The sequence below is a fragment of the Cyprinodon tularosa genome, unplaced genomic scaffold, assembly GCF_016077235.1.
Source record: "Cyprinodon tularosa strain WSP-4 unplaced genomic scaffold, ASM1607723v1 ctg226, whole genome shotgun sequence".
Lineage (NCBI taxonomy): Eukaryota > Metazoa > Chordata > Actinopteri > Cyprinodontiformes > Cyprinodontidae > Cyprinodon > Cyprinodon tularosa.
In genome coordinates, this window is record NW_024038844.1 from 1,159,142 (window position 1) to 1,182,803 (window position 23,662).

Sequence of the window (23,662 nt, forward strand, 5' to 3'; positions counted from 1 at the left end):
TAATCGATTAATCCGATCAATTGTTTCAACCCTAGTTTATTTATTTTACCCTTGTGTTGTTATCTGATTAAACCATGATTAAGCTTTTTGCCAAGAGAAATCCAGGTGGATCTGGTTTGAGAGAATGCCATTGGAGATTATTTTCCTTAAAGGAAATGTTTCTTTTTATCCACTATCAATGTGTACCATATCCTCACCTCAGTGGCCAAAAAAAAAAATCTCACATTGTACACCCTCTGCCCTAAAGCAAACCCATTTAATCCAAAACCTCTAGCCTTAAAAATCCCAGGTGTAGTTCAATTAAAATCCAGCACCTAAATTCTTTTCAGACCACAAAGTTTATCCCACAGAATATATTCTCTGTTTTATAGTTATTTTCTTAACAGTGAAATATATCTAACAATGTAATACAATGCTTACATTTCATTTCCTCTGTGGCTATAGTTCACTATAAGCGTCTTAGTTTATACGCAGAGCCTCATGTGGTAGTTAATCCTTAGGAAGCACAGAGTTAAATTAAACTGTCACCGCCAACAGATAATGCTAATCAGGGATTAGGATGAGCACCTCTCTTGAAGACTAAACAGATATCCTTCTCGCTGGGAGTGTGAGCATGTGTCAGAGCATGTCTTTTAGTGTCACAACAAAAGATTTGTCTGCAAAACTAAAATGGAATTTTGAAAAGCAATCTCTGTAGATGGAAAGCTCTGGCTTACGTTGCTGAAGTAAAATACATTTAGGGTACTTTATTCTACCATATTCTACTTATACATGACTTAACATGATTTGATAGGAATTTAACATTTTCTCTAATTAGGTGGTACATTTATGGTTTTGCCCATGTCTGTAGTGTAATTCTATAATGGTTCTATAATCTCTGGTGGAGAAATATGATAAAACTAAGCATGTGTATGTGGATAGTTCTTTAAACTGCACACATCCTAGGCATTTCAAATGTAAAGGGTTTAAAGACATAGGGGAAGTGATGAGCTGTTTAAGCTGAATAATTTCTCTCACAATGATGATAATCCCTCATTTGACTGTATGATTTGACTCACTTTAAATGATAATAAACAGGGCCATTAAAAAAAAATTGGAAATTTAATATTATGTTAAGCATGTCTCATTAGGAAGCAAAAAGGAACTACCCCTTATACTAAATTGCCCTAAAAGCACTTGCTGATGCAGTGTTTTAAAGTTAAAATCCTAAATATGTAAAAATAAAAATAAACAAACTAGACATAGTTGCATTTCCTGCGAAAGTACAGTGTGAGTACAGATAGTTCATATTGGGAATAAATAAAATAAAACAAAATGTGAAGCATTTTGATCTCATAACTTAGAAGCTGACACCAACTGCACACAATGCGTTGAAAGAGGAACATATTTGTTAACAAATCTAAATGAAAGTGGGTCTCATGCAACATTATTTTCTTCTTATCTCTTCCTTTTTCTTCTTCCCAGTTTGCTCTTACTGCTTCAACCAACGTTCTTAACTTCAGTAAGATATCGTAAGTGATCCTCGTAAATGTAATGCAGTCCACCTATGCGTGAATAAGTGCGCGTTCATTAGATGTACAAATCTACATAATTAGTGCCCTAATAACTGGATATAAGGCTACAACTTCCAGCACTTATCAGACGCTCATTTACAGGGTTTCTAGTTTTTGCCTTTAAAAAAAAAATGTAAATAAAAAAAAAAAAGCTCTTGGACATAATGCCCCCCATTACGGTACCTTAGAAAGTTTCATAAAATCAAGGTTCTTAACATTTGAAAATGAATTATATAAAGCTGGTTATTAAATGATACAACACAAATTGTTTTTTTTTTACACTGACAATACAAAACAAAATACCTGCATTACTTTTGGAAATACATAATTATGCAAAACTTTGTCAACTAAAGTGAAAAGAAAATATTTTGGTAGATTAATTAAGTTGATGACAGTATAAAAACTTAAATAAAAAATCTTCAAGGTAAACTAAGACAGGTTGTGAGTATAGATACCTAGAGATACTTTAGCAGCATATTTTAGCATCTATTTTGGACTTAGGCTCTGATTTTACACTTATAAAGCAGAACTTTTCTTAGAATTTAACACCAACTGTATATTACATGAGTTTATGCTTGTAGATCTAGTTCGTATTACATAGATTTTTATTTATGCACAATAACTTGAAGTTTAATGTGTTAATGCTCCATGTCTATTCAGAGGCCTAAGGGAGTGTAAGGTGTGAAACACAAATGATTCAGTGCATTAAAAGGAGACATAATGTGGAAATGTTCCTGTCTAGGTCTATTTTGTGATTCTGGAGTCAAACACCTGCAGAGAATATTCCTAAGCCTGGTACAGGGAAGGTGTCACCCGCATATTCAGAGACACAGTACACCTTCTGCTTGCCATCTTTTCGGAAAAGTGTTCATGCTGCAGCAGGATAATGAGGCCAAATGCACCTCAAAGCAGTGCAAAAACAACTTGAAGATCAAAGACCAGGGAGAGGTTTTAGGATTTTCATTAGCTAGAGTGCAGCAATCATGAAACGCAGGAGAACACTAAAGAGATAAGATATGCATCTTCGTTTTCTTTTTTTTTTTCTTTTTTTTAACTCAATCTGTTGATAGTCACAGATGAAGAGGACCTTTAAATTATAGCAAAATGGAAGTAGAGCATCCGCACTAGTAAAAATTACAGAGTCTAGGAAACAAGGATTGTGTTTTTTATTTAAAACCAAAATGTTTGAAAGTTGTGAAAACATTTTCATACCAATGATGTCCATTTAGGACTTGTCTGCCATACCACAGAACTTTGACATGCTAGAATAGACACTAGAGGGGCACAATAAATAGAAACACAATGAGCTAATATCTTAATATGGTGGAGTAATCACTGGGTACTGGTCAATAGAAGACCATAACTGTTTAATTAATTAATTTGAAGAATCAACAACTGGGACACAATCATGAAGTGGAATGAAATTTATTGGATATTTTAACTTTTTTAATAAATAAAGAACTTAAGAGTGGGGGATGCAAAATTAATCGGACCCTTTACTTTCAGTGTAGCAAACTCTCTCTGGAAGTTAAGTCTCTGAATGATCCAATGTTGACCTAAATGACTGATGATAATAAATGGAATCTGCCAGTTTGTAATCCAGTCTCTGTATGAATGCACCAGCTCTGTGATAGACTCAGAGATCTGTTTAATGTGCCAAGAGCATCATGAAGAACAAGGAACATACAAGGCAGGTCTAGGACTTTCTTGGAGATATTTAAAGCCGGATATGGATACAAAAACATTTCCCATACAGGAGCACTGCTGCTCTATGAAAGCCAGCCCCTCTATACCTCCAGCTCAAATAAGGAGAAAACTGATCAGAGATGCAGCCAAGAGGCCCATGATCACTCTGGATGAACTGCAGAGATCTACAAAATCTACAGTGGAAATGTTCACAAATACACATATCCAGGTGTTGGAATGGCCAAGTCAAATTCAAGACCTGGATCCGATCTAAAATTTGTAGAATGAACTGAAAACTGCCGTTCACAAACCCCCTCCATCCAACCGCAATGAGCTTCAGCTGTTTTTAAAAAAACAATTAGCAAAAATTTCGGTTTCTCTATGTGTAAAACTCAGAGACATACCCAAGTTCCTTGCCGCTGTAATTGCAGCAAAAGGTGGCGCTACAAAGTATTAGCTAAGGGGGTGAATAGTTTTGTACACTGAATTTTTTCAGTTTATTTGCTGAAAAAGTTTATAAAAATATAATAAACTTTCCCACTTGTTAAATCTTTACAAAAAGATTACAATTTTAGATCTTTATATTTGAAGCCTAAAATGTGGCAAAAGGTCGAAAAGTTCAAGGGCACTGCACAGATACTCATATAGTTGTGTGTAGTATCTTAGCTGTTCCTAGAACTGCGCTTTTCTGAACCTAAGGGTGGTTTTCCCCAGCACCAAGGAGTTTTCCATTAAGGCTCTCAGAGTTGGCTCTCTTTTGTTGACCTTCACAGCTTCAAGCATTTCAGGATCCATGTGTGTGGCAATCAACCCAGGCTCATGTTTGCTGATCAATAAATATATATACAAATAATCAAATATACCAAAAAGGCTTCCATCATGTGTCCAAATAATCAGGGAAACAATGTTTTTAGAATGAATTGTTGCCAGTTGAGAAATGCAAGATTATCATACTAGACATCCACGTACTTATCATACTAGACAAATTATCGTATTTTGAGGGAAAATATTGTATACTTTGCATAACCAATATAACAAGAGTATTGATGTTTTATAGTTACTCTAGTGTTGAATAGCATCTGAAAGGCAGGAAGAGATTTGTGGCATCAGTACTGAATGAATTCATCTGTACAACCACAGTTCAGTTGGGGTAATGTCCATAAACATCTTTCTCTTTAGGAAACCATAACAAAAACAGATTTGTATAAAAAAGAAAATAACACTAATCTCCTTTGAAAAATGTTTTTATGAAGAGACTCCTCTTCAGAGACAGAAAGCTTTGCTCTCCAAACAAGCAACAATTCTCAACCATACAGATACATAAGCCTCTTCCCCTATGAAAATAACACGTTAAGCTGTTTTTCAAACACGAGTTTAACCCCCCAACAATGACCATTTGGCTCCCTTTGTACTGGTAAAAAAAAGCTAGGTCTAACCCGCCGCTGGCAAGCTGCGTGGCCTCTGTCCCCCCACAGCTGCCTTTTTTGGCGACACCATCACTCTGGGTTAACTTTGATGCTAGAAATCAGGAGAGTAAAAAACTGGAGAGCCACCTGTAAGGAAGCCAAGGTGTAGTAAATGTGCTCTTTTATCTGTCTGAATCCCTCTCACCAGTGCGCTGCTCCATGTTTATCGAATGTAAAGAGGGTTGTTTCGGGTTGTTAGATCAGAAGCGATTGGCTTGATTTGTTGAAGTCTACGTTGCGTTCAATGGTGTCATGTAATTGAAGAAATCCGGGTCTGGTGTTCTCACATCATGCAGATCAGAGCCGAGTTGATTTTTACGGGGTTGGCTTGCCAAGTCATTTGACCTGGGGTAGACACGCGTCAGCGAGCCAGTTCTGATTGTTTCAGTGTTTAAACGGATATTTCAGCCAGTGTGAAATAAGTAATAAACTCTCCCACCATTTTCAATAGCTTTGTAGGTGGAGCTGCTTACTCTGACTCTGCTGTCCTCTTAACCTTTCCTCCTTCTCACCCTTCAGTTTTGTCCCCACTCATTATCACCACTTCTTCCACATAGACTCTGCTTCTTATATTTTTTTTTCTTTTTCTCACTCATGGGGTGGGTGCAGGGGTCTATTCAGCCAATCATGGCAGTTGCTCTGGGGCAAACACATTACATCACTGGTCTGTTTCAAAACTGGACATAGATGTCCTGAAGGTTCAAAGAAAAACTCGGACAGACAGTTGCGACACACTGTGACAACCGATTACAACCACACATTTACGGAATAGTCAAATTATTGTAAATTTAACCTTTTTTGGGATTATTTCGGGCAAAACTGACATGCAAATACAATAATTAATGTACACCTAATGAAAGTCTTATTTAGCAGAGCTCAGCTACAGCTTTGGAATTTGACTCCTGGATTCAAATGGTATTGAATATATATTTACTAAAGCAGATTTTAACTGAAGTTGATTTATCTCAGCAACATACGGATAGGGCTGTCATGGTGAAAGCTCAGAATGATTGGTAAATACTCAACCTGTTGATCAGCCTTTTAGAAAAACCCTTCTGTTTCACAGACTGGTAGTAAGATCTCTAACTGGCATGGTAACGCGGGATTCCTCCATCACCCCATGTAAGGTTGGATAATTTAAACCTGAAAACAATCAAGTCATCCTCATTGACGAACAGGATCTCTGAACAAACACACCCTCTTCATTCTTCCACTGGCGATGTCCTCCAGCAGTGTCAAGGCTGGAATCCTTGCACAATTACGTATGTCTCTTGAGCACCTTTTTATGGACATGTGTAATTATCCACACCTTGTCCAACTGAAAAATACTCAACTCTGGTTTGTTTGGAATTAGTAACTGATCCACCACCTTTTTTTTGTGTTAGAATAATGATGTCCCTTTGAGAATAAAAGTGGCTAGTATGCTAATCTGCGAACAAGCCGATGTGCATTTAGACGTAAACAGAGGAATAATCAGAGCTTATGGACTGAGGATGCTAAGGTATGTTACAGTGTGATTTAGTTTTTATCATTCAGGTTTAAATCATAAACGCTCAAAACAGTGGAAAATAAAAAGGTTCAAAGCTCTTTCAGTTTAAATCAGTCACATTTAATTTCATTTTGTAAGTTTTAGTGCTTCACAGCAAGTTATTGTGGATTTTAAAAAAATTGTCACGTCAGTTTAACACTTGTTACATTTTTTTTTTTGCACACTTTCATTCAACATATTTTTCCATATATCACAAGTTTTAAATTTAACATTGCGCCACAGGTCTTTCATGTGCAGAAGTATTTTATTAATTAGGGGCCTCAGCAGAGTCAGGATGCTGAACTTCATGCAACTCTGCAATGATAAAGCACTTCTTGTAAAAGCAGTAAAATATTTACTAATTGCTTAACTTAAAATTTCTCTGTCAGTTTACTAATTTTTTTTAAATGGTTTTAACTTTATGCAGTCGGAGAAACACGTGGTTTTAAATGAGCTGTGTTTCATAAGTATAAAGATAAATAAGATACATTTTAATTATATTCCTATGTATGTACATTAACCTACCTTCACTACTTCACCGAACAAAGCAGTATTAGAAATGTTTCCTTAATCAAAGCTAATGAAATTATTTCAGCTAATCTGATAATCATTTTATCTTTAACCTGATATCTTTTTTTTTTATCTCATGTCTACACTGGAGTCTCTTTTACTCACATTCTAATCATTTTCACACATCAGGCTCTTTTCCATTTAGTCTCTACCAGCGTTACGCATACCCCTTTAATAACAGTCTGGATCTACCAATTGAACAACTCAATTTAAACAAGCTGTATCTCCCATGTGAACTATTAGGGGAAGCAGCAGGAGATAATGCTGTATAGCAGGACTCAGCAGTATGCAAACTGTATGCTGGGGATTTAAACGCACCTCTACCGATTAAACCATCATTAAGTACGAAACTTTAGACTTATGGGCCACATGTATTTATTTATAATAAATACATTTTATTTGAAAACATGTATGTCTTTATTATATACATTGTGTGACATGTTTTAAAATAAATCAACTTTATGGTTAGGCACTTTGAACTTATTTCAGTATTTTTCTAATTATTGGAGGTGTGTTGTGTGAGGTGCAGAAACATCTTAAATTTTTCTGTATTTCAAAGGAGCAGCTTTTAATTTAACTCTTTAATAGCAGAAAAGATTTTTTTAGAAAAGATTGTCTTTAAAAAAAAGTTGATAAGCAATACCACTCAGTTGTCTACTACAAACTATATGGAAAGTCTGTAAACCCAACATGAATCTTTAGTCTGTGCAAGTTCGGCTTAATGCTGCAGAAAATAAATGCTTGAAGCAGTTCATTTTAATTTTGCAGTTTGAACGTCTCAACAAGAACTCTTGGGTAATCTTACCTTGAGGGCACGTGTCCACAAAGCATTTTTTTAAGTGGCCGAAAAGTGCTGACAGGGCTATTAAAAGTGCTTAACACTGTGATTCAATAAAAAGTGTTTTCACCAACAGAGTTGTCTAAATTTACAACATCACCAGTGTACAACTGACCAGAAACATTGTAGTAGATTCTCTCCCCCCGAATTATCAAACTTATAATACCAAAGCCTTTGTAAGGAGATATAGTGCTATTAGGCCTGTTTCTAATGTAATAACTGTTATGTTTAATACTAGAATATGCATTTTGATGAAACTTTTAGATAAAAGGCAACATTTTAAGAATAAACTTGGAGCAGGTAATAAATATATGTTTCATTAAGGTTCATTAAGCTCACATTTCTGTATAAAACATTTTTTTCTATTAATCTGATGTAATATTTTAATGTTAAACATATTTCTATAGCCATTAGAAGGAAAAATCCTCAGATAACAGTAAAGACTTTAATTGGCCTGTGCATTCGTCATCTATATTCTGTATATAATGTTTCGCTCAGCAATTCTGGTTATTAAAAAACAAAACATTTTTTATTACCTTTGGGGTTTATAAATAGATCAGTATTCTTATTAACTCCTGACCAATTGTGCTCTGGTAAAGCTCAGCTTGTGTGTGTTTAGTCTGGCCTCTTCTTCATAGACTGGGATACAAAATTATAAAAATGCACTTTAATGCTGCGTTTAATTTCAATAGTTTGAGTTTAACTTTAACTTGCACTATTAAAAAAAAGCATTTCACTTAAGGTAACAGTTATAATCTGCTTAGCGGGGGGGAGTGGCTATGCTTAACTTAAGACTCTCACACAGGCCACAGAAAGGACCATAAACTCAGTACAGACCATGCTCCTTTTCCTCCTTTTGGCATCTTCTTTTTGACTATTGAACCAATTTCACAAAGCAGAACAAAAGAATGGCAAAATTCAACGATTTGAAAAAAAAAATTTTTTGGCATGACCAGATTTTTATCTCTATAATTCAAAAACAACAACAAATGTATAAAGAAATGAAATATCTATTTCAAACAAAACATTGTATGATTAAGAATCTAGTTTATCTGTTACCGTTTTAAATTCAATTTTAGATATTTTAATGCCACAATGTAGAGAGAATGATACTTTTAGGGTTGAAAATCTATTCTGAGGTGCTGCTCTGCTTTTTCTCCCTTAACTCTGCTGTACATTGTTGCATCGCTGCCTCCTTAAAAAAACAAGGTCATTGACTGCAATGGATCTTAAGCTGGATTTTCCATGAATATTTAATAGCAGCCATCACAAAAAAAAAAGTGAGTTAGGGTTTAAAATGTTGTTAATGAAAAACAGCTTAAAAAGTGGCAACATTTTTAAGTGCAAGTCATTATATCTGATATATAATGTTTTTTTTTTTTTTTTACAAACATTATCTACAGCAACAGTAGCACTCTCCTCAAGCATTTAGAGAGGAATACATTGTGTTGCAAACCATTTACTTATTTTTTTTTAAAACTTATTGGTTATAACAACCAAGAAATTGTATATGGATATTTATATTTCTGACAAAACTTAAAAAAAAAAAAAAAAAAAAAAAAACAGACCAAGAACCAACATGTAGAGAAAAAGGAAAACACTTACTCCTTCTCTTGCCAACATCTCCCTTAGAGGTGGCAGCTTCGTTGAGCAGAACCATTCCCATGGTGATCGCAGCATCTGGGAAGATGTTGTCAAGCAAACAAGACCCAAAAAAGGAAGGATGGAGGTGGAAAAATAAAATGACCCAGAACGAACTTTTAGACATATGGATGCATATGCAGCTTATCAAATAAATGCATAAGCACAGAAATCTTTAAACTAATTGGAAAGAGTTCTCAGAGATAAAACAGTTTGGAAATGAATAGAACTGCCTTTAGGATACAATTAAAAGCTTTATCAATTGTTGAGAAAAGGCCAGGGTGAATTTTTAATTTAGATTATGGTGCAAATCATTTCATAATAAAACAAACCTCACTAAAAATGCAAAAAACAAAACAATATTTAGGCTACGTTCACACTGCAGGCCATGAGGCTCAATTCCGATTTTTTTGCGAAATCTGATTTTTTTGCGTTGCTTTTCACATTTCCAAATATATATGGGACTTGTATGTGATCTCCTGTGTGAACTGCAGTCATACAACATAAGTGTCCCACATGCGCAGCAGAGGACGCAATGACGTCACAAGCCAGCATGCTCTGTGTTTACAGAAGCAAACATGGATGGTAGTGCTGGAGCGCATCTAGTGATCTTCCCCAACCTTAAAAACACTTTTCGATATGGTTAAACATAAATACTACTCTCTGCATCATCGTCTGCCATGATTATTGTCTTTCTTGGCGCATCTGCATAGCAAGATGCAGAGATGTGACAATTGCCAGGTATTAATTGGTGTTCAGGTCTGATGAACGCAACCTGGCCGTTCAGACACAGGTGGCATTTGAAAAGATCAGATTCGTATCAGATTCAGGACCACATAGCCAAGGGGCCTGGGTCGCATTGGGAAAAATCGGATCTGTGTCGTTCAGACTGCCATGAAAAGATTAGATACAGGTCGCATATAGGGGAAAAAAAAAAATTGGATTTAGGTCACTTCAGGCTGCTGTGTGAACGTAGCTTTAGTTTCTATCCTCAGTTAAGATAAGAGAAAGAATTAAATTAAATGAAAACAATGTATTTTTTGTTTGTCGGGTTTAGAGAGGAAGAGATCATATGGCTGCAACTGTAAGATACAGCTGTGCTTGAAAGTTTACATACCCTCCCTTAAAGAAAATATATGAATTCTAAAAACAAATTCAAGTATGTTGCTGATGAACAGTGAACCAAAATATTTACTGTACCTACAGGTAAATAGAAAAGATAAAGAGAAGATAATATTTATAAAATAATATATTATTTTTGCAATAATATATTTAGAATTTCTGCTTGTATTTCGTCCAGTTTTGAATAACAAAATCTTTGTTGAAACAAAGGCTACAGTTAATCCCAATGCTATTCATTACCCTGGCAGATTTAGGGCTAAGCTAATCTTTTTATCTTATCAATACGTTTCTACAGACTTAAAGTAATATTAAAGATAAGGACTATTCCAGCCAAGGCCAGGAGTTGAATCTGATAGAGAATCAGTGGAGGCAGCTAATAGTCAGGGTGATGGCGAGGAGGCCTTTAAACATCAGACCTGCAACCCATCAACAACATTAAATTGTTAAAATGTTTACATCTGACTTTCAAAGATTTTATTAAAAGGGCCTAAATTGCACCTGCATTGTTTTTATATATGTTATATAAGTGGGAATGTTGCTGGCAAACTGCAAAGATGGCTGCACAGATGTTAAGACATCCAAACCAGTTTGGTTACTGCCACTAAAATGAGCAAAATCTTTGTTCTACAGGCAGTTTAATGAAGAGTTGTTAAAGACAGATGAGGTTACAAACCATGCAGTTTGAAGTAGAAATTGCAATTATTAAAAATGAAAATGAAACTATTTTTAAGGTGCACTGCATAGCCAATCTTAAAGTCTTACAAAAAAGGTCAAAACACAAACAACAACAAAGGTGCTTCGTGGGAGGTTATGTTTATTAGATCAAGGAAGAAAACATGCTTTTGTGAAGAGATGTAAACCTCTACCTCCCTCCATGTCTCTTTTAAGGGTTCTTTGATATTCTACTTTTTTGTGTAAACATACCAAAATATTGAAGTTGATTTTTTGAATGTATCAAGTTGGGTCTGCATCTCACTGCATTGATTTCTGCTGGCCTCCCTTGTTATTTCTTTATCAATACTTTTCAACTATTGTTATTTCTGACAGTCCAAATAGGTTTACATGAGCACAGAATCTACCTCTCCTTCCATTGTTTTTTGTATCAGTCTCTTTTGTATTGTAGCAACATTGACCCCAGATATTTTGCACTCCAGTTTTTAGAAGGGCTACTGAATATGTAAAAACTGTGACCCCAGTTGAGTTCAATTTTCATATGGTAATTGTTCACATTTACCAGCCTTGAAATTGGGCAGTTTGGTTATTGGAATATAATCTGCGTTATGGTGAAGGCGCACATGCCTGGGCCAAACCCACCACTCAACAATTGAACAAGCATTTTATGTTTTGTTTTTTTAGGTGCTATCATAACATAAGTAAAAGTTAGGTGTGATATTTCTCAAATACACAACAAAGCAAAGCAAAAAACAAAACAAAAACCCCCATACTTTTGGCTTTGCTCATGCTTTCATACCATAGATACCCGTGAGGAACGTTTCTGTTGTCCTAAAACACAGAATGTTGTATTTTGGTCTTGCCTGTTCATTAAATATTTGTAAAAATAACATCCTTATGATTTTGCAAACCATTTCCTTAAGAACTTTAAAGCAAACAGTAGAAGGTAGCCATATAAATATCTAAAAAAGTTTTTTCTTTCTTCAATTGTTAAAGCTGTTCATTGGATAACAAAAAAAAGAGATTAAACAAAGTTTTTTGTTATTTTCAAAGAATATCAAAAAAGAGTGATGCTTTAAAAAGGTCTTTTCAACACATGAACATTAAATAAAAGAAGATTTTTTTTTTTTTTTAGGTGTGGACAGGTATGCCTGTTCCATCTAGCTGTGATTAGAGGGCTAAACATTCTGAGAAATGAACAAACAAATACTTCTCTGCAGCAGGTGCGACCTTGGACCAGCTATTGGGAGGAATACAACAGTTAGGAATGAATGTTATCATTACTGACAAAAAGAGGAAAGCACCAGAGGAAATACACATGGGCATAAAAGCAAAGTAGAAAAAAAAGATATTCTGACAAACAATGACTCAAACAGCCATAGAGCTTTTTCAAGAGTCAATGACTTTAGAACAAATCATCAAGGAAACATTTGCACTGGCAATTTCTCTATTTGTTATTGGAAGTTGTCATTATTCTTTTAAAGTACCCACAGAAAGGAATGCTTTAATATTGTGAAAGAAAAACTAAATTAAATGGCTTCTAAGTTAAGGGAAAACGTCCAGCATGCTTTGTATCACCTGTTGTTGAATGTAGTAGAAATATTGCCAAGTTGAGCCTGAGACATTTCAGAGACCTTAAAATTGCCCTCTGTGATTAGCATTTTGAAGGCCAGGGATCATAAAGAAGCCCATGAAAGGATACTCAGAAGAAGGATGATGTGAGATTCGGCCACAAACTGAGCCTGGCTGCTTCCATGAATGTAACTCTGTGGGAAAGAGAAAAAGGGAAAGAGAGACAAACGTTAGACTTGGCAGTGTTATGTTCAACTGGCAACTTGTTCACTTACAAGGGGAAATTTGTAAAATGAATGTTTTGTAGGAAATTGAAGCATCGAACAGAGCACTGGTATTGCAGACCTTGCATTTAGATAGGAAAGTAGTTTTTTTCATTCCAAATCCCCCCAAACATTGGATACACATTTAGGGAGGCAGTGTAATATTACAGAGGGTAAACACAGTAAAGACATGAGTGAAGAAATCAATCTGATCAAATTCCATTCTAGTAAAGAAACTTCTAGTCTTCGAAGCTGAATCGTTTCCCTTTATTCTCCAAGTACAACAACAATCCTTTATATAGGATACAGTAACCAAACACAGCCGCAAAAAAATAGTATTCAAGCCCTTAACATAATACGTCTTAATTATATTTCTATCATTATTGTTGAAAAAACTGGAAATCTGAATAGAATAATAAGGAAATGTCTGCTCTCTTTGGACCATTTTCTAGAAATCTATACAATTTGAAGCATTTTGGTCAACTCTGTGTGTAGATCATGTTATCAATCTGTGCAGGTTAAATGAGGACATTTCATCCTCCAATAGCAGCAAGGTATGCCTGAAGAAAAAGAGACTCTTCTTCTGGCTTAGATGTCCTTATTAAATCATTTACCACCCAAATTCTAGTTTACTTGCTCTTAAATTTTTGCAATTCTTTTGTGCATTTTGAACATTTTTAACCCTTATAATACAAAAATAGGACAGTTGAACATCCTCTAAACAGTTGCTAAAATCCAGCGCTCACTTCGTATCAACTAGTAGTCTGTTCTCCAGGCTCTGTGACAGATGTCACCGACCAGATGAAAGAAAAAAAAAAAAAATAAATAAAAAAAAAAAAAATAACAAGAGATGCAGCTGAGGCAATGGGTATGCTTACAGAATAAATGGCACATCCTTATAAAAGGAGTAATTAAATACATACATCTACACCAGACGACCATTGTTTTAAACGTACTAAAATAGTTACAATTATGGCAACTCAGACTTCGCTCAAGCCTGTATTGCAATGAGATTTAGACAAATAGCAATCTTTAAAGCTGCACGACCAAACACCTCTGGTGGAAGTTTAAGGTACAATTTTACTGGCATCTTTCAGTAAGATGGAGGAAATTCAGGGTGAAATAAGATGGGAGAAAACAACCCCAGAGGTCTTAAAGAAGTGAAGCAAACATAAAATTATTAGCGTCTGAGTTTACGCCACGCAGGGTCTGGTTTTCCACTTGACTGCCGCAGAGTTTAAGGATGGAGAGTTGAATAGAAGATGACAAAGGAGGTAGGCATGCTGTCTTGCTTCAGTAGAGAGACATAAAGCACGTTTGCATTTGAAAGGAGACAAAGACAAAAACACAAAAAACAAAAAAATGATCCCTTTGAACATAAACTTTGTGCTGTGCCCAGTAATTCAGATGGTTTAATTGTGGCTGTCTTTGTAGATTGAGAAAGACACCAGTATAGGAGATGCTTTTCTAATTAGTCTTTAATTATACAATAAAATTTAAACGCTTTAATTATGAACGTTAACATAAACCTAATAATTATGTCAAAAATACAAAATATACATATACAAAACCAATTCTTTCATAGTTAATGTTATACATTTTATTTGAAAATAATCAAATCAAATTTGATCTCAACAGAAAAAAGGTAATATTAATTTTTTTCTCTATTAAGTCGTTAAAATAATAGTTCCTAGTAGTTCTCTGGGAAAAAACTTGCTTAACAAATGTTTAGATGCTGTAGATAAATGTTGGTTTAAACCTTTCTTGAAGCAGTACTTTTCTGTATTTGGTGGAACATTTTTCCTACTTCTAATTTAACCAATTGAACAATAAATACCAAGTTCAGTGAGAAAGCATCGAATTGGAACCCTATGCTGCCTCTTTAACAAGGCGGCTCTTAAAAGCAGCAAGACAGCAGCCTTTGTTTCTTGAGTTACTGTACTTTATAAAATGCAACCTTCATTTTCTGGGAATCTTTAGAGCTGAATCAATTGTCCTTATACTTCCTCTTTAAAAAAACTCATTAAAAACCATTTGTTTAGGTTTTTAAGTATCTTACCAATTAACAGTATCTCACAAAGTGGGTAGACCCCTAACGTTTTTTGTAAATAGGGCTGAACCTAACTATATTTTTGCTAATAAATGAATACTCAGATATTAAAGGTTGCTTAGAGCAAATTTGATTACAGAATTTAAACCAGATGAAACAAAAAAAATGACTTTAGGAGAGCACATTGGTGGAAAAAAGTTTATCTTAATGCAAATTTTCTTTTTTTTTTTAAACAATTTTGGTTAAATTACCAATTAAGTGCGTCACTCTGTCAGCTAAAAGCATGATCAGTCTCTATACTCCATTGAACAACGAATCGAATACTAAATAAGTTGATAATTATTTCAATAATCAATTAATCATAATCTGATTAATTGTTTCAGCCCTAAAATATAAGATTTACTTTTACTGGACCATCCTGAGTTGAAATGTCCAAATTGTGATTACATTTTTCAGGATTTTGTAGGGCCACCATTACTTTCCAGCACTTCCTGATTTCTCTTGGTTATGGATTTCACTAATGAGACTGGAATCCTCTTCCATTCCTTTCTGTCAACATCTCCCCCTTTTGTTTTTCAAGGAAGCCCCACAGATACCCATTAAGGTTTGGGCTTAGAAACATGCTTGGGTAGTTCAGCACATTTACCCTAGATGCCTTCAGCAAGGCAGTGGTTGTCTTGCAACTCATGAATACTATAATGTTCCAAATTAGAGTTGGGAGATATTGACTTTATCTTATGATGTTTGGAGTGATATATGATAAAATTGACGATAAAAAAACAAACAAAATCTTAACCCCTTTAAGATCTTTCTTAGTAAACTGGAGGGCAGAGGTAAATTAGGCTTCTTTAGGACAGTAGTTACAAAAAGAAGTGTGATTTTTTTTTTCTATCCCTAAAAATACCCTCGTCGAGAACTGACACTCCATTCCTTTAGGTGCTGCAGCAATGTTCCAGTACTCTCGTGTATTTCCAAAAGACACCCTCTGGCCGCAATGCCAAGCATATGAACTCAAATTATTTGTCAACCATGGGGAGCCAAGCTGAGTGGAACGCGTCCTCTTTAAACAGTTATATGGTCTTATTAATGGGCAGCAACCTGTGTGATGGTAATTTTCTTATAGTCTAGTCCTTGTCTATGTAGAGCAGCTTTTCTTCAGAAGATTCTTTTTTCCATCAAGTGCTACTCTATGTAGATCTTCTAGTCAACAGTATTTAAGAGTTATAAAACCATATCTAACAACTGCTCTCCATTTAGAGCTGATACATTGGAACAATAGTGAGTCATATATGGAAAATGGATAATTGAGCGCAATTTGGGCATTTTCTCTGGGGGGGATTATCCCCTGGGTTATTTATCAAAGACTGTGTGTTATTTTGAAGGAATCGCTATTTTACTAATTTACGGTTGTATAAAATGTGCACTGATTACTTGCAAATTGTTTAGAAGTGTTAGGCTATTAGTGTTTTCCTAATAACAGATTCCAAAACGTTTACAAGCGTGTGAGGAATAAACCTACTTTTTATGATAGTGTAGACAGACAATGTCACTACATCCAGAGGACTAGAAACACTACAGATTTTATTTCAGAATTCAGATCTGTGTATATAGCCCTTTCAGCACAAAAACAGAAAGAAAACACAGAGAGAGAGAGAGAAAGGCTGCTTTTGGGATAAAAAATTCCTCAAACCAGGGAAGGGCAGTTCCAATTATTCTGATGAATTAGAAGGCAGCAGTTTTATTCATTAGTGTGCAGATCACACAGTGTGCATGTCTCAGTGTATCTACATAGACACCTAAAAGTGCTGATAAAGTTTGTTGTTTGCCACAAATTTGTTCACTTGAGGGACGTGTGACTGTTTGAAAGTTTAACACTCAGGCGGAGTGGAGACAAAGGCAGCCACTGGGTTATCTGCTAACGTAAAGATTTGTCTAAAACCTAAATCAATGCAGGGATTTTTTCCTATGATTACATACCCTAGGCAACGACAAACCAAAACTAAATATACTGCTAGCCTTGACCATTATGTATGACAAATTTTACATCCAAAAAATGGCTGCAGTCAGGACCAACCCATGTAAGAAATAGAACAGAACAACATAGGAAACCTGCCTCCAATATCTTAAAGGCAGGTCATACTCCCGCAGCAGTGTGTCGCAGTGAACTTGTCGCAGATATTTTTGATTTATGCCCAATATTGAAGCGTGGTCTGCACTATGTTATTCCACGCCGCAAGAGGGAAAACATTTGCGTTCACTACAACACATATGCTGACGACTTGGTTTCTGAGTATAAATCAGCCTTTACTATTACAGCAAATTATGAAATGTGGAGTGCCTAAACAATGCAGGAGCTTCCTAGCTGGAAATCCACAGATGCATGTAATCAATGTTTAAACGGCTATCTCATGAACGTCAGAACCCTTTATGTGAATAACAATGTTCTGATAACTTGCAAAGTAAGTAATTAAACATATATGTTCCTCATTGCTTTCAGATACTGGGTACAGTATCAATACTGATGAGGACATTTTTTTTAATGGTATTCAGAAACATGCCAATGAAACTAATGCTCAAAGTGAGAAAATACTGTCTGGGCCCAGACGGGCTGAGCGAGTGAGCAGAAACCTACTAAAACATGAACCAAACACTTCCAGCACACAGAGTTAAACACTGACACTGTTCAGCGATCCTCCTTCCGTTCTGCCACAGGAGACAAACCATGTTTCCAACTCATTATGCATTAAAAGCTCTGAAGATTAGTTACATTTTCAGAATGGCCCTTATCCCTATTAGGAGAAAGCTGGCTTGTTAAGAATGTATGATTGTGTTGCCTGATCATATCAAAATAAGTTTAAATCACTGTAGCACCAGTGATTTAAAGCTGTGAAGCTGATGTTCACTAATCGTGAGTACACACAATTCCGTTGCAATTTTACCAACCAAACCTGGTAAGAAAGCAAAACAATAGATATGAAGGGCAATATTTAAGTATGAAAAACGTAAATGTTGAAAAATCATAGTATAATAACCAAACTAGCTTATTAAGCCAAAACACACACAAAGTCCTCTGATCCTCTAAATGCTCTCTTAGTCTTGGACACTAGGCTACACAATTATGGGAAAGACAGCTGAATAGACAGATGGCCACAAAAAGTCACAGACTTCCTCTACAAGGATGTGAAGCTACTAAAAAAAAAAAAAAAGTCCTGTATCTAAAAATAGGCAGAAAAAAAGAGTAAAAGGAAAAGGTGTGTTAGAAAGATTGTCAAGCATAATCCATTAAAGAATATGGGGGAGCTTCACAAGAAGTGGCTGAACCACAGAGCCAGAAATGGACGAAAACTATTCTAACAAATCAACATGCAACATGTGTGTCTTGGATATCTGTGCCATTATTGCAGCTGCAAAATCACAGAGTATCCAGAGAAGCCTATCCAACGTAGATTTTGAGATGTTTAATTTCTAACTTTGGGATGTGTTGGATAATGCATCCTACAAACCCAACAAGATCCAACGCATGCTGGCAGCAGTGTTGCTAAGCAATACACAGAAGAACAGGTATGATGTTGACATGAGGTTCACTATTACGATGGCTTGCTGTCCATAGAGACATATGCTATGTGTGTGGTAGGGTATAGACCAAAGCTTGTCTGTACTTAGACAATAGGCAAACTACTCTAGAGTATGTATGTTACTGTAGGAAGCAGACCAAGATCATCTCAAAAAGTGGGTCTAAGCCAAGCCCAGTCTTTTGGTCCAGACCATGGGTTTGCTGAACTTTATTCACATCTGCGCTAAAGATCCAGACAAAGGGGGAAAAAATTAACTCTGGTTTGTTTAAAGTGGACCAAAAGTAACAGGTGTGGATATACTCTTACTCTATAATAAATGAGTCTATATTTATACAATTCTAAAAATTACTAATAAACCTTATTTCAAGTTGGGTGGTGTATAGTGATAACCAAACTACTAGAAATATCACCTGAATAATATTAATGGAACCCCTGTCCCCATCCTGATTAGTAAATTGTGGGTATTGCCTTTGAGCTCTTTGGCAATAATTACCTAAACACATTTTAAAAACAAACAAAATAATATTAACCTTCGGGACATTATATTTTTATTATAGATCAAATATGTTGTATATACATGTCATTTAGTGTCACAATTTAACAAAGCAGACTGTTACATGCTGCTTTTTTATGTAAGACTGGCTGGGAGCTGTTAAAGGCATTAAATTTATCTATACAAAGGATGTGAGGTACAATTGGGGTTAATAGCCAGTCCAATTAAGTTGATGGATGAGCTGCTTTTTGCTTTCTTTAGATTAGAACAACAAAGTTAATGAGCAGGGAGGTGGTGGTGGTGAATGTATATAAAAAAAGAACATAACAGAAATTCTACAAAAGTTTAAAAATAACTATAAACAAATATGCTTAATTAAAAGTTTCTTCAAAATTTTAAATGACACATCTGTAGCTCCCAGTGAACCCCAACAGCTTGGCTCTTGCACTTGAGAATAAAGTCGTAATATCATGAGAAGAATCATCATACCACAACCAGTTTCAGAGAGAAAGCTTTGAGCTCAAACCAGCATATGACGGCCGACCAGCACCAAACAGCAACCCGAGTCCACTTCAACATACTGCCCTATTTAATGCTGGTGCCAAGAGACTTAATATTTCCTTATTTGTCAAAATGTTGCCAAAGAACAACTACACATAATGCTCAACATTCCTCATTTTAGGGAAGAAAGTGCTTCTCGTAAGAGTTGTTATAAAATATAACTTTACTTTCACAATATTACATCTTTATTCTCGTAATGTTAGGACTTTATTCTCGTAATGTTGAGACTTTATTCTCGTAATGTTAGGACATTATTCTCGTAATGTTAGGACTTTATTCTCGTAATGTTAGGACTTTATTCTCGTAATGTTAGGACTTTATTCTCGTAATGTTAGGACTTTATTCTCGTAATGTTAGGACTTTATTCTCGTAATGTTAGGACTTTATTCTCGCAATGTTAGGACTTTATTCTCACATTATTAGGACTTTATTCTCGTAATATTAGGACTTTATTCTCGCAATGTTACAACTTTATTCTCGCAATGTTACAACTTTATTCTCGCAATATTACGACTTTATTCTTGCAATATTACGACTTTATTCTCGTAATATTAGGACTTTATTCTCGTACTATTGGGACTTTATTCTCGCAATGTTACAACTGTATTCTCGCAATGTTACAACTTTATTCTCGCAATATTACAACTTTATTCTCGCAATATTAGGACTTTATTCTCGTAATGTTACAACTTTATTTTCGTAATTGTATGACTTAATTCTCATGATTTATAACTTTATTCTCGTCATTTTATGACTACTCTTGTTGCGACTTTATTCTTGCAATTTTATGACTAGGTTCTCATAATATTACGACTTTATTCTCTGAAAAAAATAAAAATACAAAATTCTCTAGCCTGGCCCTAATACTCCATCGTACTTTTGAGGACATTGATATTTGTAATTTTTTTCATCTAAAAACTACAAAACCCCCCAATTTTTCTAGATTTAATGGAGGTTAGACAGTTGCCCTGATGTGTCTGAGAAAAAAAGCTTATAAAAGAGTAAGGCTACAGCCATCTCAAAAGAGATGATTTAACAACTGGTTGTCAAGGAAGTCTACACTGTGTCAATGCCGCCACGTGCACTGGCACATTTAAAGGAAAAATACACACTGACAGAGGCATAACATAAGCTCTGACGTATATTAGCCTACACAGATTACAATTGCTTCAGTCGCCTAAAAACTAACTCAACAAAGTTGACTCAGGGTATTTGAGCATTAAGGAAGATTTGCCCTCTTCCACATCCTTCAGTTGATTATCTTTTATGGAAAAGCAGAGCAAAGTAATGTGAACATATAATCAGTGCAGGCCAATAACATTAGAAAAAAATAACATATTCAAATAATTTTTCATCCCCGCGGTGTATGTGTATACGGTGTGTTTGAATCTGTGCTTTGTGTGCATTTTGGCTGATAAAAAGGTCAGGAGGTACTCAGACAGGAAAGGGGATAAATGGAAAAAAATCAACAAAGCAGAAAAACAGTGGAGAGAGGGTAAATACTGTGTAAAAGAGACAGAGTGGAATCAGGTACATGATTTAGACCAAGAGGTGATCTAAATTGGCTGTTCACACATCTAGGATAATAGGGAATATAAGACATCAGTCTTCAAAATTGTTAAGGATAATACCCTCAGTTAATATCTACGATCACAAAGTTGATCGTAGATCTTAAATTTAAGCCCTTTATGTGGCCCTCTTATAAACAGGAAGTGGGGAGATAGCAAAAGCTTAACTTAATCTGAATAAATACAGAGATTCAGATTATATTTCATGATTTCATCATCTTCTGAATGTTTATGCAATGCAGTGTTTACACACTTAAGATTTCCCTTTAATTACCCTGGAGTTAGTCAAAGCTGTCTGGATTTTATGTATTTTTAGCATACGTCAGTCATCAAAAATAAATTCATTCCATTTCCTTCGAGGGCTTAGTTTTACTGTTAAGTTTGATTTCTTGATTGCATGTATCATGCTTGAGGTGCTGGTTAGAGGCTGGTTTAATTGAAAGATTGCTCTAAGAAATACAAAGTTGAAGAAGACCTTTACACTTCAGGGTGAAATGCAGTTTTAAGCAGCAAAACCCTTCACTTTTCAAATGTTTCAAAAAATATTTTAACTGGAATTAAAATAATTAAGCAGAGATTCTCTCTGGGTGCTCCAGTTCCCCAAGTTGTAATTTCTTTCCTACGTTCACCTATTAGACTCCTATCCCAAATTACAATAATAAAAATCCATTTTTCTTTAAATAAATTTGCCTTAAAGAGTTAAGTGAATATTCTCCGGTTCCCCGTTTCTTTGTCAGTTTACCTGCTAGATTCAAACCCTCAGATAACAATACTTAAATAAATTTTGCCCTAAAAAAAAAAAAAAAAAGACTTAAATGTGGGGTTCTCCAAGAGTTTTCTGGTTTCTTTCTTTTCTGATTTTATCTATTATGCATATGTCCCCAAATTACAATAAAAATAATAATAAAAAAAGCTATTTTGCTTGAAAAACATGGGCTTGAAAGAATTATTGTGGTGCCCCAGTTCTTTTTATACTCATGCCCCCAAATTACAATAACTAAAAACTAATTTCATCACTTCCACATATCAATGCTGTGGTTATGTGCTGCTGGTTTGTCTTTTTTCCGGATTGTAATGGGCAGATGATCATCTCCACAGCTGTCGCTTATTATTTCTATCAGGAGGGCTGCAATTCAGTGTTCACACTGAACGCAAACAATGCAAATCTTTCACAATGTTCACCTTTTACCCTACTTCAGGAAGTGAGGTGGTGTCAATCAGTGGACTCGTCTGTGAGATAAGTAAGCCCAGATTCAGGGCAAGCATTAGTCTAAGAACACCCCATCCATGGAACACAGAGAATACCATCCACCGTAATAATATGAAGCCTTGAACTGTACATTTCTCACTAAAAGAACTACAAAAATGAATGGTGCCATGTAGGGATTCATGAACATATTAAACATATTAAACAAAAATATATTTTGCCTGCTGCAAAACAAGGAGATTTAACATAGGAGAGACCAGTCGACAGTTTAGTGAGATTTGATAAAGAATTAACATTGTATCCTTAACATTACTTTTCCCCCCCAGGTTGTTATTGTCCTTAAACTGTCACATGTACAGAGCAATGAAATTCTCTCCCTGCATTTAACCCGCCACACAAACGGGAATAGTGGGCTGCCATTGTGCGGCATTAAGGGTCTTTGCTCAGGGACCCAGAGTGGCAGTCTGTGGGAGTGTGGCTCGAATTTAGGATCTCAGGGATTCAAGTGCAATGCACTAATCACTAGGCCACCACTCCCCATTACACTTACTTACCATAAAGCAAATGTGTCAGTGTGCACTTGTGCAATATGTGTTCGGTGTAACCCAGCAGGCGCAAATAGGAAGTAGCAGTAAAATTAAACCTATTAAAATGCAGATTATGTGGTATGGCCCAGCTATCAGCTAGTGTTGTGTTTAACCTTTGCCTAGAGAATTACACAGCATTCATTGGCCTTATTCGACAAATAAAATGTGTGGTTAAATGAAAACATGGAAACAGTATTAATTCTTCATACGTTCTCCGTTTTGATCTGTGAATACCATTTCTTCCAACTAAACCTGGAAACCAAGAAGGTATATAAATAACAATTTCTTAAAATGTGCTACAAACTAAACTATTACCCTCGCTGATATCTGCAGTTCTGTTGATTCTTTCCTGTAAGCAAGCGATAGCTGCAAGCTAACCTGTTGTAATCAGGTGGACTTTTAAAGGCATTCAAACAAAATGAAACAGGCCTACCCAACTTGTTAAGCTAGAGAAACCTTCCCCATTGTTATCAACCTCAACACCGTTATCTTTCACTGCTCTGATGTAAAGAGAAAGATAGATTTCTAGGAGCAACGTGGCTGAGACAAACTCACTATACTTTCTTTGGGAAAATCCACCAGCTGTAGTGGCTTCTATTCTGGTCTCTGGGTCTTTGACCGTTGTGGAGGGAGAAAGCTGTTTTCATTTATTCTCTGCTGTGTCTCTATGGTCCCTGTCTTTCCAGCAAAACTCAGAGAAAGAAAGATGC

General features: G+C 35.5%; 1 protein-coding gene across 1 annotated transcript in view; it reads right to left on the reverse strand.

Annotated features, from left to right (window-relative positions):
- Positions 1-23,662, reverse strand: part of LOC119784430 (tumor suppressor candidate 3) — a 55,328-nt gene that overhangs the window by 7,463 nt on the left and 24,203 nt on the right. The window contains exons 6-7 of the mRNA XM_038286474.1: positions 12,779-12,842; positions 9,247-9,321 (exon numbers count right to left, since the gene is read on the reverse strand). Of these exons, the coding sequence (XP_038142402.1) occupies positions 9,247-9,321; positions 12,779-12,842 (139 nt within the window). The remainder of the gene's footprint in view (positions 1-9,246; positions 9,322-12,778; positions 12,843-23,662) is intronic.